The sequence below is a fragment of the Seriola lalandi genome, unplaced genomic scaffold (assembly GCF_002814215.2).
Source record: "Seriola lalandi dorsalis isolate HSWRI2012SDOR001 ecotype SW California unplaced genomic scaffold, Sedor1 jcf7180002054578, whole genome shotgun sequence".
Lineage (NCBI taxonomy): Eukaryota > Metazoa > Chordata > Actinopteri > Carangiformes > Carangidae > Seriola > Seriola lalandi.
In genome coordinates, this window is record NW_019525131.1 from 771,074 (window position 1) to 790,871 (window position 19,798).

The following is a 19,798-nucleotide window of genomic DNA, read 5'->3' on the forward strand; positions in this document are numbered from 1 at the left end:
GTCGACGACGCTAAACGTTAGCCACATTAGCTGCCATGCTAACAACACACGCAACAGGCTCTCGTGAACAAACAGTAAAGCAACATAAAATGGTAAAACTTACAGCTCCGAAGTTCAAAGTTGGGTCACGGACAGTCGGTACTGATCCAAGCTTTATCTTGAGACTTGTAGCAAATCCTGAATTGTACTGGCCCTCGTTGAGAAAGAAGTCCGAGGTGAAATGGTTAGCACAGTACAACACTTTCGGAGTTGGAGCGGGAACATTTCCATCAAAAATAAAATTAATCCACTGGGTCTTCAGATCCTCGGGCGTAGAGGGTTAAAAAAAGACTTCTGTGTTGGTTTGTGCAGCCAACAACAAAGCAACTACTGTGTTTCGCTTGTACCTTCGACATTGTTCTACCGAAAGCCAGTGTTCGCGAGGGAAGTAACGATAGCTTCTGCAAGACGGACTCAGTGGGAGGAACACACACCTAGCTCGGGGAGCGTCACCCACCCGGGGGGAGGGGCATCGCCCTTCTTGACGACATCAGGGGAAAATCTCTAATTCGCCCGTTTGAGCACACATTTCTTGAAAGGTGGAGAAAGCAAAAGACGGAGAGGATGGACTTTTCTCATGTTTGGGTGGTCCGTAGACAATCCAGGGACACATACTACTGATAGAAAACCATGGAAAAGTGCATTTTGCATAATATGTCCCCTTTATTTTCGGGTTTACCTATGAAAATTAGAGCCAACTGGCACACACTTTCAATTTATGAGGAGATTGGCATTCATCAATCTAAGAACACAGGTGCGCACAATTCTGCAGCTTAAGAACACGTTCATGAATCTGACAGAGTTTTCTTAAGGACTTTCTTAAGAACAACTTAAGAAAGAATTTTAGAAAATGCTTAAGAAGATATTGGTGAATGAGGCCCATTGTGTTCAAGGACAGAGTGTATGTGTCAGTATGTGTGTGTTAAAGGGGCAGTACCAGTGATGACTGAATACACAGATTGGATCAGATAGTATTTATTGTATATTGTGGCGTCTTTCCTCCTATTGAACAGTGCACTATAAATGAAAGACATCATCACTCTGTGTATTATTTGTCTTCACTCATAGACAGTCTCTCAAAGAACAGTCCACAATGTGACTGTGAACCAGAACTGTTTTCATTGTGATTGTGGCTGCGTCTTAATCACATTTAGACTGAGTGAGATTGGTGCCAAAGTACAATCAATTCACACTGAATTCTTCAATGATTTTCCTCTTGGACTGGTAATGGCATGGATTTGCTACAGTGCACTGCTTGTCAATAACGTTTCAAAGAGAGAGGAGGAGAATCAGAGGCTGCTGTCTCTGTTCATGGGATTCAAACTGCTGATTGAACTCTGAGTAACTTTTAATAGTCAGTCCTCCAACAGATACTGGGTTTGTGAGGAGAATGGACAGACTGGTTGGAACTGACAAAAAGGCTACGGTCACTCAGATAACCACTCTTACAACTGTGCAGAGCACAAAAGCTTCAGAGTGAACAACACATCCAACCTACAACAGCAGAAGACCACATCAGGTTCCGCTTCCTGTCACCAAAACCAGAAACCTGAGACTGCAGTGGACACAGACTCACCAACACTGGACAGTTGAAGACCTGGTCTGATGGATCTGGATTTGTGCTGATGCAGCAGATGGTAGAGTCAGAGTCTGAATCTATGGCGCTAACCCGCCTTGTGTCAACAGTCCAGGCTGGTGGTGGTGGTGTGATGGTGTGGGGGAATGTTTTCTTCTTAATACCAATCAATCCTGTTCTGAATGTTTCAGTCTATCTTGAGTATTGTTGCTGACGGTGTTCATCCCTTCATGGCCACTGTTCACTATCTTCTAATGGTGACTTCCAGCAGGATAATGCTCCATGTCACAAACTGGTTTCATCAACTGTGAGTTCAGTGAACTTCAGATCTGAATCTAGTAGAACACCTTTGAGACATGGTAGAACAGGAGACTGGCAGCATGAATGTGATGCATCATGTCAACATTGAGCAGAGTCTCAGAGGAAAGTTTCAACATCTAGTGGATCCATGACATGAAGAACTGAGGAACTACCCAGCGTTAGTGCTGTTTGTCCAGTTTCTACACGAGAAGCAGAGACCAGTGAGGAAGGGGTGTGTCCAGCTCTCATGTGATGTTATGTCACTGTACTGAAGCCTGAGCAGGAATGTAGAGTATGTAGAGGATTTCACTTCTAACTGTCTCTGTACATTTACTGAGTCACATGTCAGGATGATCCTGTACAGTCCAGTTTGAGACATTTAGTTATTCACTGAGTCTGTCACAGATCAGTTTTGTATCTGTTAAGATGAAAGATGTAAATGAGCCTCAGTTCATTGTATCTGCAGAAAGTTCCTCTAAATAAGATCTGATGAATGTTTGACTCATGAAGTGATGGAGGCCAAACTGATGCTCTCTGCTGAGCTGAGGAGAGGATTCATCACAAGAGGGCGCTGTAGAGCCGGATGAGAGGAGACTGTTGATGTGGTCAGATCAATTAACGATTGGTGACTTCAGTAAAACTTTTTAAAAAGTGTGTTGTACTGAACTGAGAGCTCAGTCTTTTCATTTGTTTCTCTCTCTCTTTGTCTCTGCTATAGTCTCTCTCTCTCTCTCTCTCTCTCTCTCTCTCTCTCTGTATCTCTGCTATAGTCTCTCTCCCTCAGTATGTGTTACCAGTGTCACAGTGGTGTTTTACACCATGTTCAGTGTCAGACTCAGTTGGTTCTGCAGTGTTCAGTCTGTGCTGGTGAACCAGGTCCTCAGACCAAAGACACAGGTTTGACTCTGGACTGCAGGACTGGACTGTGACTCTGTCTCGTCCTCCTGTGAGACTGGTGTCCACAGTAGATGTTCACATCTGTCTGTCTTCACTACTTCTCTCTTCAAGTTTTTGATCCGTCTCGTGGTCTGTGAATCATTACTTAAACTCAAGGTCTACTTACTGGATTTCTCCCAAGGCTTTCAGCCACATCTAATCTCATCAGTAGGGTTTACTCAGCTTTCATAGAGAGTTTACAAATAAATAAATACTTGATTATTAAACATAATAAATACTTCAAAATAAAGGGGCATATTTGATGTGATTACAGCTGTTGTTGTAGATTATTCATCATCTGTTTATACACCAGTTACTGATGATGATTCATATGATGAGTTATAGTCATTAATAAACCATTTATTGTTCATAATGTTTCTTATTGATGTTAAAATAAAGTGTTATCAGTAATGATGTATCAGTACAGGTGTACTCTGTACTCTGTGAATGAAACCAGTTGTTGTTGTTGATCCTAGCTCATGCCCAGTTTACAGTCCACACAAACACAGTTTAAAAAGATACAGAGATCATTATTAGTTCAAATGAATCTAAAGAACTGAATTTAACTGGAACTGAAAAATGAATATAAAATAATGTCAAGTCTACACCTAACACACCTAACCCTGTAAAGAACCTTGAGATAATGTTTGTTATGATTATGACATATACACACACACACACACACACACACACAGACACACACACACACACACACACACACACACACAGAAAGTATTCACTCCCCTTCACTTTCCCCACATTTTGTTATGTTACAGCCTTATTCCAAAATGGACTAAATTCCTTTTTTTCTCATCAATCTACACATAATACCCCATAATGACAAAGTGAAAAAGGTTTTTAGAAATTCTTGCAAATTTATTAAAAATAAAAAACTGAAATATTGCATGTACAGAAGTATTCACACCCTTTGCTATGACACTCAAAAGTGAGCTTAGGTGCATCCTGTTTCCACGGATCTTCCTTGAGATGTTTCTACAACTTGATTGGAGTCTACCTGTCGTAAATTCAATTGATTGGACGTGATTTGGAAAGGCACACACCTGTCTATATAAGGTTCCACTGTAGACAGTGCATGTCAGAGCAGAAACCAAGCCATGAAGTCAGAGGAATTGTCTGTAAACCTCCGAGACAGGATTGTATTGAGGCACAGATCTGGGGAAGGGTACAAAAACATTTCTGCAGCATTGAAGGTCCCTAAGAGCACAGTGGTCTCCATCATTCGTAAATGGAAGAAGTTTGGAACCACCTGGACTCTTCCAAGAGCTGGCCGCCCAGCCAAACTGAGCAATCGGGGGAGAAGGGCCTTGGTCAGGGAGAACCCGATCACTCTGACAGAGCTCCAGCATTCCTCTGTGGAGATGGGAGAAACTTCCAGAAGGACAACCATCTCTGCAGCACTGCAGATGGAAGCCTCTACTCAGTAAAATGGACATGACAGCCCACTTGGAGTTTGCCAGAAGGCACCTAAAGGACTCTCAGACCATGAGAAACAAGATTCTCTGGTCTGATGAAACCAAAATTGAACTCTTTGGCCTGAATGTCAAGTGTCACGTCTGGAGGAAACCAGGCACCTCTCATCACCTGGCTAATACCATCCCTACGGTGAAGCATGGTGGTGGTGGCAGCATCATGCTGTGGGGATGTTTTTCAGCGGCAGGAACTGGGAGACTAGTCAGGATCGAGGGAAAGATGAACGGAGCAAAGTACAGAGAGATCTGTGATGAAAACCTGTTCCAGAGCGCTCAGGCCCTCAGACTGGGGCGAAGGTTTATTTTCCAACAGGACAACGACCCTAAGCACACAGCCAAGACAACGAAAGAGTGGCTTCAGGACAAGTCTGTGAATGTCCTTGAGTGGCCGGGACAGAACCCAGACATGAACCCGACTGAACATCTCTGCAAAGAGCTGAAAATAGTTGTGCTGACGCTCTCCATCTAACCTGACAGAGCTTGAGAGGATCTGCAGAGAAGAATGGGAGAAATACCCCAAATACAGATGTGCCAAGCTTGTAGCTTCATATCCAAGAAGACTTGAGGCTGTAATCGCTGCCAAGGGTGCCTCAACAAAGTACTGAGCAAAGGGTGTGAATACTTATGTACGTGCGATATTTCATTTTTTTATTTTCAATAAATTTGCAAAAAACTCTAAAAAACCTTTTTCACTTAGTCATTATGGGATATTGTGTGTAGATTGATGAGAAAAAAAAGGAATTTAATCCATTTTGGAAAAAGGCTGTAACAAAACAAAATGTGGGGAAAGTGAAAGGGTGTGAATGATTTCCGGATGCACTATATTTACATATATATATATATATATATGAACATATACATATGCACAGTATGATCATATGATGGTCAGAGCTCAACACACAGCTAGAAAAACATAAGTGTGTGTGTGTGTGTGTGACCCAGCTGCTGTTGAGCTGCCCTCTCTCATTCTCTATGGACATTTGGCTAAAAGAGTCAACCGCCATTTCACTCAGTGTCTCTGTCTGTCTTTTTTGTCTCTGTGTCCTCATGTCCCTGTAGATCATTCTGTCTCCATGTCTCTTCATTTCTCCTCCATCGTACTTCACCTCTGTCTCTTTATGCTTCTCTTTATTCCTTCCCTTCATCTCTTCACATTCAAACAGTCTGAAGCTTCATTTAGTGGGAAACAGGCTCAAATTCAGCTGAAAATTATTGAAGGTCTGAACATGTGTAAGAGTTTCAGTGAAGTTTATTCAGTGTTCACTGAAAATCTGACAGCAACTGAGATTTTTACACCAAAGACCTTTATCATCCGCCCCCATCATTTCTAAAGCTGCACTGCCACCTTGTGGACACAGACAGCATCACTGAAGATCTACAACCATTTCTTAGAGGAACGCTGGTTCTACTGGAGAACTGGTGTCAGGGTCAACTCAGTTAGAGGCGATGGAGCCTGCAGACACAGACTGGAGCTGTACACTGGTCAGAATAAAGAGACAACACACACAAACACTTTTACAAAGGAACCAGTGACTGTACAGAAAAAACTCACTGTGAAGAAGATCTGGAACCAGAACCAGAACCAGAGTCAAACAGGATGACCCCCCCTCTGAACACATCAGCAACTCATTTCTATTTTATGTTACTTTATAATTCTCCTTCATTTCAGAGGCAGTTTTTCATATTTTACTTCATACAAACATAGAGGAACGCTGTAGTAGATGAAACTGTTCAACACTTTAGAAAAAAGGTCAAATTAGATGCTTACACATTGATTATTAGTATAAATCATCAAATATAATAAACTTTAATAGTGTGAGACTCACAGGGACCATTCCTGCTGCAGTGTGTTCACCTCCTCTGTCTGTCTGTTGGCTTCTGTACTAGTGTCTTTTTATGCCAGTTGATGAAAATTGTCACGCAAACGTTACTGTTGATCCACAGTGTGTTGTATTTGTTCCAAGTAATTGTAGTGGACGTGCTTTAAAGAGGTCACAGTAAGGACCAAAGACTTGTCCCTCCTGCTCTCACACAGTGGAACTATCACATGAACCCAACTATTTCAAAACATCAGAATGATTTATGACCAGCTGAACTAAATGGACGCAAGGAAACAACCAAAATCTCCCGAGATGACGAGTTCAGTAAAATAAAATCTGATCTCTACGCTAATATTTACTCTTATTTCCCTCAGAACAGATATCATCAAAAGAACTACTCATCAGAGTGTATTTTTCATACACACTCACACACACAAATGAATCACAACCCAGAATATTTGACAACTTCACCACATTTCACCACAGTTCAGTCTGAGGAGTTTTATTCCCCTGTGCAGGCAACATTCAGAGCAACGTCTCTCCATCCCGTTCTAGTGGACACCATATCTTGGTAACACCTTGATGGAATTTCTTCAAATTTGGCACAAACATTCACTTGGACTGAAGGACAAACTGATTAGATTTCGTTGATCGAAGGTCAAAGGTCAAGATAAGTGTGACCTCACAGCCATTACTCAAGACTTCACACAATAATTATGGCATTTCTCACAAATGGTTAATATTTTCTATGAGTCTGGATAAACAGAAATGTAACCTGAAACCAGTCTAAGTGGAGGAGGCAGACAACCACCAGGAGGTGATTCTAGTTTCTGAAGATTTTTGTCAAGTGACCAACAGCCAACTTCTAAAGTTAATTAGTAAAACTAAAAGTTAAGTTCTGCACTCTGTCACATGAGGACACACAGACTGACAACCTGTCTGTTAGAGGAAAGCCTGCAAACTGACTTCAGAGACATTGACATAACCTGTTGTCTAGGCAACCACACAACAAGAGCTGCTGTTTCCACTTTGTATATTTGCTAGATTACCAGTCTTCATTAGATAGATAGATAGATAGATAGATAGATAGATTGATAGATACTTTATCTATCCCCTAGGGGAAATTCACATGTCCATTAGCTCATTGTTGATAATAATAAAATAATAATAACAGTTGATAATAAATAAACAATAAACTGGTACTGGACTGGTGCTAAGCAACACATAAACATTTTCCCGACCTGCACAGTGCACACTAGCTTGCTACTTTGTCTACATGTTGCCTCAGGTGTGCGCTAGTTAAAGGTACCAGTGCTGTTATACTCTATATCAGCACTAATGGAATGCCTCTTTTCTCTCTTTTCTCACTAATGGAAAAACCCAGTAAAAAGCTTCATCACAGGAGGTCTTCCTTACTGTCCTCATTCAAAAAACATCACAAGAAACATCACTCAGTTTGTGCAGTACACCATGAAACCTGTAAAACGAATGGCATGCTTTTATTTTGAAGGCAATTCTCTCATTTCCAGGAAAGGATCTAACACTGGTGAACTTTACTTCCCCTTCTCCAGGGTAACCATTGTAACTGGGGTAACCTGTATACACAAACAGAGAATGTGAAGAGTTGAAACATAGATAGATAGATAGATAGATAGATAGATAGATAGATAGATAGATAGATAGATAGATAGATAGATAGATAGATAGATAGATTCACTGCTCCAGTCCACCACAGGTAGGCTACAGTATATTTATAACTGTATGAACAGAGTGTGTGTTCAGTCTATGTGTTTATAATGTGTTTTACATCATGTCCTTGTTAAACTGGTATTTAGGATTAGACACTGACTAACTAGTTACTTACACAGTAACCGGGACTCAGTCAGGACAGTCTGTGACGTCACAGCAGGTGAATCTTGTCTGATGCAATCTTGAAACATCTATCAGCTCTGGACTAACCTTAGAGAGAGTTTTGTCAGTGCCTCTCATTCACCTGACCCCACAGTAGCTAACAGAATGAGCCGCTAACCAGCGCCACAGTCTGGGGGGGCAGCTACCATCTTTCTCAGTTGGTTGTACCATTACATGATTTGGTCGGCGGTCGTAGGTTACTATAGTATAGATGTTTCTACATGTTATTTATAAGTTAGTTGCTTTGTCACTTTCTGACCTGACCTGCTCTGATCAGAAACTGTAAATAAAGATGGGGGTAGCCTCTATGACATCACCCACAGGTTTCTGAAGCTGAGTGAGCTGCTCCACCGTCGCCATCTTGGCAGTGTCTGACTCAATGGTCAAAGAGGTAGGGTGTTTTGGAGCTGAGACTCTGGTGCATGCCAGTTTTTGACAAGCATGAGCTCACCCACCTGTCACTCAAAGAGGCCATGCCCTCAATTCTACATAACAGTTGTCATGAAGAAGGAAATTAGCTACAGAGACCAAAACTGTTTTTGTACCAGGCTGTAAACATGTTTATTTCTGCTGTAAATTTGAACATTTTAACATGGGAGTCTATGGAGATTGGCTCACTGTTGGAGCAGGACTCTAGTGTTCATTAGAGGAACTGCAGGTTTTGGTTCTTCATTGTTGATTCTTAATTTTTCAGGTCCAGACGTTGATGCTTCACTCAGGTCCATGATATTTTCTCGTAATCTTACTCATCCCTGAGGCCGACTTGGTCAGGGAGCAAGAGACAGACTGATTGAGCCAGTGAGGAAGGAAGAGTTGTACTTTCTACCACAATGACTGACACAGTGACACAGAGCAGAGTTACACCAACACGAGGCTGGATGATGATACTGGCTTTACACCTGATCTCGTTTAACAGTGCCAAGCAGTGTCTCAAGTGTTACATCAGTAATACATGGTACGTGTGTGTGTGTGTGTGTGTGTGTGTGTGTGTGTGTGTGTTTGTTTCCACAGTGTAAAGATGCCATCAGCTGAGGAAAAGAGTGATATGGAGCGCCTGGGTGTGTTCAAAGAGATGAGCTACATCTCTTCAGGAGACAAGTACACTCCACCCTCCTCCCGTGAGAATAAAGTCTATTTATTTCTCTTCCTGGATCCTTCACAATAAAAGCCTGTGAGTGCAGATATCAGTTTGAGCTGATATCTGATGATGTGTAAAGAATACCAACAGTTTCCTGTAGAGGATGACACGATCATCATGTCCACTTCTGTCCCTTTTAAATGATTTCAAAGGTACAGAGGAAAGAGACTTCATTGTTGGCTGTAATTTATGTTAATGACAGGCATGTTCATGTTCCTTCAGAGTTACACAACATGATCATGTGTGAATGTGATCCCTAATCCAGGTCCATTCAATGAGTCGGCCTATCGCAGCCGGCAGATGCAGGCGGGTGTGGCCACACAGCGCTGTGCTCTGCAGAGCGGCTTCTTCGACAAGTCCTTCAAACGGGTTTTTGAACGTGAAGCTCTGAGTGACCCGCTGAGACTTGCCCAGCAGAACCGCATCCAGCAGGCAAAGAAGAACCTGGGCAAGGCCTTCCTGCCCAGTAACGGTGTCAAGAAGCTGTGAGAACACACACACACACACACACACACACACACACACACACACACACACACAGGTTCCTGCATCTGCTGTCTTGATAGATAAGGTGGCAGTAGGGGATCAGTCATGGTGTCATTATGTTCAGTGGAGAGTGTGTGTTCTAGGCCACAACCAGGTCCAGGTCTAACATGAAAACTTGAAGCTGATCCACTCAGTCAGAATCTAAATGTACCTGAGCTGAAGCTCTGTCTCTTCTACTCTGACTGAAGATCCGTACAAACTTTCCTTTCACATCTTCAACCATGACCCAATGTGTGCACACATGTCCACACACACAGCGACAGTTATTTATCTGCTGTATCTCCTACTTTATCTCACTACATTACATATATATTATCTGTTTGCCTTCAGCTGTGGGTCAGGCAGTTACTATGGGACTCTGTCAGGACCTGTCGAAGCCATGAGTCCTCTGACTGTCACCTGGAAACCTCATCGCTCGCCTGGACGCAACATCATCTCCTCACCGCCCAAGAAAGGAAGTGGTTACAGGTTCATGGCAAGAACACAGTTACACTTTAAAGAGATCAGTGGACAGGGACTTTATTTGAATGAACCTAGATGTATGGATGCTTTATTGATCATGAGGATGTTCTGACTGACTGATGACAGTAACAGCTGTTCTCCTCTGCAGCTATCCCAATATCACATTGTCCAGACTGCAGCTGTACGTCTCTGAGCCCTACGACAGAGCCAGAGAGGCTCTGAAGGTAACTCCACACCATCATGTCTGCAGGTCAAGGAATCAAGGAAATGTCCTAACTGAGTCTGGTCATAGAGATCAGATGGTCAGAGACAAACATGGAGCAGTCAGACCATCAGACAACAAGTCAACACTGATCCTCATATAGGGACAGTTGTTTACTTCTACACTGATTCCCACAGCACACACTGACAGGCCGACAGGTCGAGCAGACAGGAAGCTGCTCCACAGCCTTTGCAGAGTCTCACTGACACACAGATGTCAACATTTATTCCATGCATTACTGAACATAAGCTGGATAATACGTTCCTTTTTTTCTTTTACTGTTCTCACTAGACATTAAACAGGATGGATCCAGATGACTAGAGTCAGTAAAAGAATGAGATGTTATGTCTTAACAAAATTACCAATCAGCAGTCATGGCTTACATCATGGCTCAAACCCAGAACCTGATGCTGTGCTCTGACTCAGGTAGCACAGTTTAACGCCTGTGTGCTTCCTTCAACACCTGAATTGTTATTCCTCCATGCTGGCGACAGTCAGAACCATACTGCAATGGTACGTCCTTCTGTGTCATTCTCATGGACACAATATTTCAGTAATGACTTGATTGAATTTCTTTGAATTTGAATTTCTGACCTGACAAAACACTTTTTATCCATAACTCAAGACTTGCAAGACACAGCAATTATCACAAAGATTCATACAAATGGTTGATATTTTCTATGACTCTGGATAAACAGAGATGTAACCTGAAACTAGTCTGAGTGGAGGAGGCAGACAGCCACCAGGAGGTGATTCTAGTTTGTATTTATTTTATTTTATTTTAAATGAATAAATAAATAAACACAGTAGATTCAGAAGACGTATTTTGACTTTCTATTGGTCACACAACTCTATGTGGAACGTTCACATGGATTCATTTCTGATGTCTGATTGTGGTGATTCCATTTAATTAATGAAAAGTAAATGTTTATGTGTGTGTGTGTGTGTGTGTGTGTGTGTTTCAGCGGGAGGCAGCAATCCACCGCTCCAGGTTCAGAGACGGTCCCTTCAAGCTGAACCTTCACCCCAGAGATTATTTCCAGGTGAACCCATACCACAGTGACAAGCCGCTGTCCCCAGCACATAGACCGGTCCTGCCAGCCCAGAGAGTCTCTGCTGTTCCCTTCAAGCCCCCCTCCCCCAACAAACGGGTGTGTGTCTGTGTGTGGGCTGTGTTAGCTGGAGATGATGCTGCATGAGTGATGAGCTGCTGTAATGTGTCTCTGCTCTGTTAGGCTGGAGGGATGAAAGCAGGAACCTTTGACTCTTATCCCTCTCACTCCGCTGATCCCTTCATCATTCGCCGTCCCAAACCCACCGTCAAAGAGCCTCTGTTTCGTCCAGCTCCTGGTCCCAAGACCTCACCTGTGAAGAGCATCATCACTGTCAATGTGAACAGGTGTGATCCCCGCCTCTCTCCGTCTCTCTCTTTCCTCCTCTCTCTCCTCCTCCTCTCTCTCACCTTCACCTTCCCTCTTTCACCGTGCCTCTCTCTCCTCCTCTATCTCACAATCCCTCTCTCTCCTACTCTCTCTCACCTCCTCTCTCTCACCTTCACCTTCCCTCTTTCACCGTGCCTCTCTCTCCTCCTCTATCTCACAATCCCTCTCTCTCCTACTCTCTCTCACCTCCTCTCTCTCACCTTCACCTTCCCTCTTTCACCGTGCCTCTCTCTCCTCCTCTATCTCACAATCCCTCTCTCTCCTACTCTCTCTCACCTCCTCTCTCTCACCTTCACCTTCCCTCTTTCACCGTGCCTCTCTCACCTCCTCCCTCTCACGTTCCCTCTCTTTCCTACTCTCTCTCACCTCCTCTCTCTCACATTCCCTCTCTCTCCTCCTCTCTCTCACCTCCTCCCTCTCACGTTCCCTCTCTTTCCTCCTCTCTCTCACCTCCTCCCTCTCACGTTCCCTCTCTTTCCTCCTCTCTCTCACATTCCCTCTCTCTCCTACTCTCTCTCACCTCCTCTCTCTCACATTCCCTATCTCTCCTCCTCCCTCTCACGTTCCCTCTCTTTCCTCCTCTCTCTCACCTCCTCTCTCTCACATTCCCTCTCTCTCCTCCTCTCTCTCACCTCCTCCCTCTCACGTTCCCTCTCTTTCCTCCTCTCTCTCACCTCCTCTCTCTCACATTCCCTCACTCTCCTCCTCTCTCTCACCTCCTCCCTCTCAAGTTCCCTCTCCACACCTCTCTTTCCTCTGTGGTTCCTGTGGAGATGATTCCTCAAGGAAAGACTATCCCAGTGGACAGTGTCACTGAGGACTCTTCCTCTGGAACCTACATCGACTTGTTTTAGGTCTCTGAGCAGAAACAAGCTGTGAACATATAAAGCTGATATGTTGAACATGTGATCAGACAGCTGCTCATCTCCACATGTGTTGGTCCACCAGCTCCTCTGTAACTGCACTGTGTTCACAGCTGCTCTCTGACTGAGTCTGTCTCCTGGTGGACAGGTAGAACAAACAGTAAAGCTGCAGGTGGTAAAGTCAAGACAATGAGACAGCAGACTGAAATGATACGTGTGACACGTTACATGTAGTGATTTGCTCTGTTGTTAATACACAGATAAAGCAGCTTTAACCAGTAACAGTCTGTATGAGACAGGAACACTGAGACTGAAGTCTGACTTCAGTTTAAACAGAACACATTTCAGTTTTAGGTTTTTGTTCTTTAACAATAATAGAATGTGTGTATGTATATGTATGTCCTGTATATGAATGTATATGTATGTCCTGTATATATATATGTATATTTTTGTTCTTTGTTCTTACAAAAGTTGTCAGAGAGAAAAAATGAGAGAAGTCTTCAGAATAAATTTCATGTCTCTCTTGTTTCAGGAGTGTTCACTCTGCAAACTACATCTCAACCATCCCAGCTGCGATGACCTTCTGACTACATTACCCATACTGCACCAACACTGGCAGTGTACATGTTATTTTATTGTGTCTGTTTTACCATCAGCTGTCACCAGACTCCTGCAGATATAAAGATAGAAAGGTTTTTACTCCATCATGAAGACAATGAGGTTTAAACAATTAGCTCTTTCTGCTTCTGAATATTTCTAATGTTGAATGTATGAATTTCATACAGGAATAAACTGGATTTATTCTTGTCTTCAGTTTATGAAGTAACTCTCTGTTCTTATTCTGAGGTTCATGGAGAAATGTCTCCTGATGATCAGGACAGCATGTCTGAGCCAGATGTTTTTTACACATCTGTCTGATGGAGACTGCTGTGAGAGTCAGAGCAAACACACACTGGAACTTATCAAAAACAAACAGCAGGTGTAACACAAACCTGATGTGCAGGTGCATTAATAATACACTCACATGACACTGTGACTACAGTAAACCTATAACTTTAACTTCAATATTTATTCATGATAAATATTAAACACTGTGTTTCTCTCTTTTTTAAGTGAGACTTCTCAGTGCTTTCACTCTCCTCTCTGTCAAAGGTAACTGTATATACTGGCTGATACACAAGTTCAGCTACCAGAGGAAAGATGGATAAGTCTGAATAAATCCATACTCACTGATCACTTTATTAGGAACACCACACTAACACTGTGTAGTTCCTCCTCTGCTCTCAAACAGCCATTCAGTTCTTCATGTCATGGTTCCACCACATGTTGGAAACTTTCCTGTGAGTTATTGAAGAAGATCCCAGACCTGAAGGGGGCGCCATCAGACCTGGTGGTCCCTCTGTGTCAGGAGGTGGTCCAGTGTTCTGCTGGTTGTGGGTAGAGACAGAGGGTGTGCAAAAGAATCTCAGGGAAGTCCTTCAAGTCTGGGTGACCATGGAGAAGAAGGAACATTTTTTATTTTGTTTGTATTGAAAAAAATCTAAAAGTGTTGATGATTTGATTTTTGCTAGGGTCTGTTCCCTCTATCTATATTATTGTTATCAACGTTATTATTATGGATATTAATCTATATTATTGTTGTCTATATTGGAGATTAGTTTATGTAAGTTTGACAGAGTTTGATGGCTGTAGAATATTTCATGACCTGTTGGGTGTAGCTGTGCTGGCTTGAACCTATTATACTGATTTTATTTTGAATGACCGATTTAATTTCTATTGACTCTCTGACTTTACTAACACAACATTTATCACTGGTTCATCATCTGCTGGCTGTTAATAATAGCACCATGGTCAGATCTGTGTGCAGCTGAACTTTACACCACTAAGCAGCAAAACTCCAACCTTTAGTTGTTCAAATAATATTTATCATTCATTTTCTTGTATTGAATTTTGAATGTTGTGTGAGTGAGCAGAGCTGTAGTTCTGTAAACTGTGTTGCTGTTCAGGCTGGGACATTTGCTCATGGGAAGATCTTTGGGTGAGCTTCCCTTCCCACAATGCTCAGCGGCACAAGCGTTCTATAAAAGTGTACGTGACTTCCGCTCTGCCTCTTATTCTGCCGGAGCTGCAGCTGTGTGACGGAGTCAGTTTCAGAGATGGTGAGTGTTTCAGCTTGTTAACGCGCTTTAATTAATTTGATTTAACGAGCTCAGCACGAAGAGAAATCGTCTCCTGTTTAATTAACTGTGAAGTGTTCACTGTTAACATGTCGCTGTGGCAACAAATGGTTCAGACTGTTTCTGAACAGAAATGGCGGGTTTATGTTAAGACATCATTACCGGCACAGCTCGAAGCACGTGGCCCCTCTCTGATCAGGGGTTACAAGCTGTGATTAATAGTTAATCATCTACCAGTAGTGTATAAATCAGTTATAAGCTGTTAATGAGAAGTCTTGCGTTGCCAGGTTTGTGTAAATCCTCCTCCAGCAGATATAGAGCCCTCTCTGTCAGGCCTGCTGTGTTCTGGAGAAGGTCTGCAGGACTAACATGTAGCTTAGCAGCTAAAAGCTAACGACCCATTACAACCTTTTAATGCCACAGTTACATGTCAGCCTGCACATCTGATGACTGAGAGACTGAACACTTAATTTTTGTTAGCATTAATTATTACTGAGTGGACACATGTTATTACAAGATATCTGAATTAATCAAGAGATAGTCTCACAATCAACAGGCCATGTTTACTGTTAAGTTTAGTTTGTGAATCAACAGCTAGTTAATAACTGGTTAACTTGTTCTAACATGATCAGTCTGTAGTTATGAATATTAATAATCAGATCTAAGTGGGTTCTAGTCCAGATACCCTGCAGACCTTTTGAGACATCTCCTGATGAATCAGTCTGTCTGCTGGAGGATTTTTCACAACCTTGCAACCCAAGCTGTTAATGGCTACTAACTCATAACTGATTAGTAAATGAGTAATTAACCATTAAAAAGCCTTTAGCTACAGTACTGTGTACAAAGCTGAAAAAATGGTCTTATCAGTTTTATAGAGCAACGGCTGTTGTTCAGTGATTCACAGATGAAATGATCAGAGTATATTTTATAAGAATCAGATAAACACAGAAAATCAAATTAAAAACTGGACCTGAAATAAAAGGATAAAACCTGTTCTGTTCTCAGAGATCAGAAGAAAAGTCCACCTGTACAGAGATGTGGTCTCTGGTCTTGGTGCTGGTAAGGGGTCTGACAGCTGCAGGATGAACCATCTCCAGGTGAGTCCGGACTGTGGACCAGACCATACTGTCTACAGTCCAGTGTATGTGACTGGTATTTGTTGTGTGCACCAGAAACTCATTCAAATAAAGTGACTGATGTGAAGTATTTTCAGACTGTGATGGTGTGAGGTGATTATTGAAGGGCTCTGCAGTGAGGACCTGATCAGGGCCTCCTGTAGCCCATAGACCACCTGCTCACTACCTGCTTCAGTGTGGCCTTTGTCATGTTGAACTAAACTGACGTTCATGTTTTCAGATGCTGCGCTCACTGTTGAGCCAACACTGACTGAGGGACAGTTATGGACAGAGCTGCCAGCCTCCACCTGCCTCTCAGACGACAGGTAAACGCACTTACATGAACAGTACAGGTTTAGTAATGTGACATTAAAGACTGAAGATGATCCCCCCAGCGCTCAGTCAGCTGACCAGGTGATGTGTCTGGCTCAGTGTTACAGTGCTGGTAGAGGAAGCCTCTGTTCTTGGTCTCGGCTCAGCAGGTTCTGTTTTAGAGTCTGCTGCAGTTGAGCTGTTGCAGAGCGCAGCCCAACGAGAGTGGCCTGTCCTGGGTCAACAGCAGGGCGGGCCTAGTGAAGGGCTGCACATCCACACACACACCACCAGGGGGCGCTGTTCTGTTAGGGCACTGGAGTTATACAGGAACAGTGAGCAGCAAGAATCTGAAACTCTTTAGTTTGGTGGTTTAAAACGGTCATTTCCACAGGTGATACCTCTGCTACATGTGAGGGTTCATGACACCACCTGTCTAAACCTCAGCTGAGCTTTTGTCAGTAACATGACGGTCAAATCTCTAATTTGACTCCTATCATCAAATAGAAGCAGTTTAACCTGTGAGAACTGGATGAGTTTGTGTTGATCAATTGTTTCCTCTTGACCCTGAACACCCACTGACCTGTGGACACTGTTATGGTTATTGTAGGCGGAGCCTCTGGGCTGCTCATTGTGGAGCTGACAGTCCTCCTGCAGGTGAAGGTGAGTCTGACTGAATCAGTTCTACTTTATTTGTCCTACCTGCTGTGATGAATGAATTTATAACACATCATGCTGACAACACCATGGTGACTTTTAACCTCTGAGCTCAGCTGACTGTCAGCTGAGCTCAGTTGTGTGGTTGTGGTTTCACTCGCTGCTCTGTTCTCTACAGGAGCATGTGCAGCAGCTGGTCTGCGAGGGGCAGCACCCACCTGAGGAGGTGAGACATCAGGTGTGATACAGATGTGATGCTCATTATGTTGAAACCCAATCTGTACTGCTATGGCAGAGACATCTCCTCTCTGCTGTGGAATCTTTGTATTGGGAGAGAAACTCAGGACTTGGCACAGGTTCATATAAAACCCATTTACCAGAACCTGACTGAAGACCTGGAACAGACTCAGTCTAATGTTCTCCTGTCCTGAACCTGGAGATGAGCGGTCTCTTAATTATCTTTGTGTTTACAGTGAGATCCTGCCAGGCTTGTCTGGATGAGACCCGGTCCACCTGCTGAAGGTCTTCAGTACACCTGTGTCAGACTGATCTGCTGAGACTGAAAAGAAAATGTTCTGGATAATGCCTGAAGATTTCACCAACATTTAACTTTTACAAGATATGATCATAAACCTGATGTGATCATACAGTAATGTAAAATCTCTGTGAATCAAGTGTGTATGTGTTCAAAACAAAATAAAGTTGTTTGTGTCAGTTTGGTGATTTAATGTCTGAAACATTGTTCAGAGTTGAATCTGAGGCTAACAGGATGAATCTCGTGGACCAGATTTAGGATCAGTGTTTATCCAGCTCTCAGGACTTCCTGATCCCTCCTGTCTCTGGATCACTGGCTCCTACTGCTGAAATAGAGCTGTAGAAACATCACTAACACTCACTGTCTTCAGGACAGCTCAGTTTTCAACAAATGTTCCTCAGACAGGAAGAAATGGAGCATTTAAGAACTTTTCAGTGGTAAGTTAATCCACATTTAGTGCTGGGGAGTGTTTAGGGCAGCAGGATGGTGTGTCTATGAGACTTGGTCTAAAACTACAGTATCTTTATTAGTCTTCATACACATTAGTAGAATATGTACATTACTGGTTTAGTATTTTCATGGGATTTGTTGAACACATTCAGTAGTGGTGGTTTGGGTCTGAAGCTAATGTTGGGGGCCTGAGGGAGGTGGGCCAGAGGGGAGCGAAATAAGAGGAGCTCTGGTTTTACTGCTAAAGTCAGTGGTGAGTGACTATGGACTAAAGGAGATGCATAATGGTGCTTCAGATGGAAGCCTAGCAGTGTAGTAGCACACCTGTGTCTCAGGTGTTACTGTCACACTCACCTGTTACTTTTGAACCCTTGTGATGTGGGCACCTTGTGTAACGAGACTACATCTCCACACAGTTCAGTCTACTGATCTTAACCTGCTCAAGTTAAAGCTGAGATCAGCACTTCACTGTAGTATGTTATATTTCAGAGTGACTGCTGAAGCTCAGCCTGAACAAAATCACAGTGACCGTCATACTGAATTGGAAAAAAGGGACAACACATTTAAATTGATTCAGACTTTTACTGTGGAAGGTGAGCCAGACTTCCTACTTCATTCTCCTCAGGAAGTTCAGAGTGATCAGTCAAGTCTGTTCTTCCTCCTCATCATCATACAGATCCCCCTCGAACCTATTCAGCTGTAAAGTTCCTTTCATGCAGATGAAGATGACAATCTGCCCTTCCTCCTGTCAGTCCTCTGGATCAGCTGGATGCTTTTCACTGAATTATTGGGACATCCTGATAATAAAGAATTACAGTTGTCCAGTCTAGAGGCAACATGCATGGTGTAGTTTTTCAGCTTCCCTTTGAGACCGGATGTTTTTAATTTTCATAATGTTGCACAGGTGGAAGTATATTATCAGACAATGTGTTTCTGAGGTACTCAGGGCCATAACTTCAGATACGATTACAGGTAAGCCAGGTCTTTATGGGACTAAATGCATAACTGACTCTATATAGAAAACTTCACATTTAATTGAATAACAAGTGCACCTGTTCATTAACATGTGGACTCACCTCAACATCACTTTCCTGCAGGAAGGAAAGGTCAGCCAATAAGAAACATTAAATATCTGATACCAAATGATTTACATTATGTACAAAATACAAAATATGGGCTGACGCCAGCAGGTGGCAGTGTGGTCAATGAGAATGATGAGTACCTGTGCTGAGTCCTACCTGGGGGAACAGAACATCAGTGGCTGCAGAACTCATCAGTACAGGAGTGACTAATACAACTACAGCAGAGCATGGATGTATTAGATCCATGCACCAAATGTTAACATGTGCTAGCATCGACAGCTTTGCTTGAAACACCTTATTATCATTGTGTTGTTGGAGATAAGCAGAAGTTCAGAGTGAAGTGAGTGAATGAGAGTAAACAACCAGACGTGATTATTGTCGTTTCAAACTGATGAAAAAAACAGGAAGAAACATGACAGATTAAAAGTAAAAAAAACAAAAAATAACAAAATAAAAGCACTGGAGGAAATGCTAATTAGGAGCAGCTCCTCACGTCCGTTATTCCATAGCAAACTCAGTCCATGAATAAGTAGATTTAATGGTAACTGCCTAACATATACTCCACTGTCTGTAATAACTGTACAATAGCTTGTCGGATATTTATTAGCGGCAACAGTTTAATTCGACACGTTTGATTTAACACGAAGCTTTTAGAAGAATTTCATTGAGTAAAAACGTCTGTTTA

The 19,798-nt window shown here is 42.7% G+C and overlaps 1 protein-coding gene, 1 long non-coding RNA gene and 1 other non-coding gene across 3 annotated transcripts; all 3 read left to right on the forward strand.

Annotated features, from left to right (window-relative positions):
* The first annotated feature begins 7,791 nt into the window (after positions 1–7,791).
* Positions 7,792–13,524, forward strand: cfap96 (cilia and flagella associated protein 96). Its single transcript, XM_023417869.2, has 8 exons — positions 7,792–7,896; positions 9,084–9,190; positions 9,476–9,695; positions 10,087–10,224; positions 10,367–10,442; positions 11,446–11,631; positions 11,716–11,879; positions 13,318–13,524. Exons 2-8 carry the CDS (start codon positions 9,091–9,093, stop codon positions 13,370–13,372), a joined length of 939 nt encoding a protein of 312 aa, XP_023273637.1. The 5' UTR covers positions 7,792–7,896; positions 9,084–9,090; the 3' UTR covers positions 13,373–13,524.
* A 1,287-nt stretch (positions 13,525–14,811) lies between these two features.
* LOC111663567 (uncharacterized) lies at positions 14,812–17,760 on the forward strand. Its single transcript, XR_002761390.2, has 6 exons — positions 14,812–14,944; positions 15,968–16,059; positions 16,319–16,403; positions 17,000–17,052; positions 17,225–17,272; positions 17,520–17,760. It is a non-coding gene; the product is annotated as an uncharacterized LOC111663567 (long non-coding RNA).
* On the forward strand, positions 16,468–16,666 carry LOC111663610 (small nucleolar RNA SNORA74). Its single transcript, XR_002761396.1, has one exon. It is a non-coding gene; the product is annotated as a small nucleolar RNA SNORA74 (small nucleolar RNA).
* Positions 17,761–19,798: the final 2,038 nt, after the last annotated feature.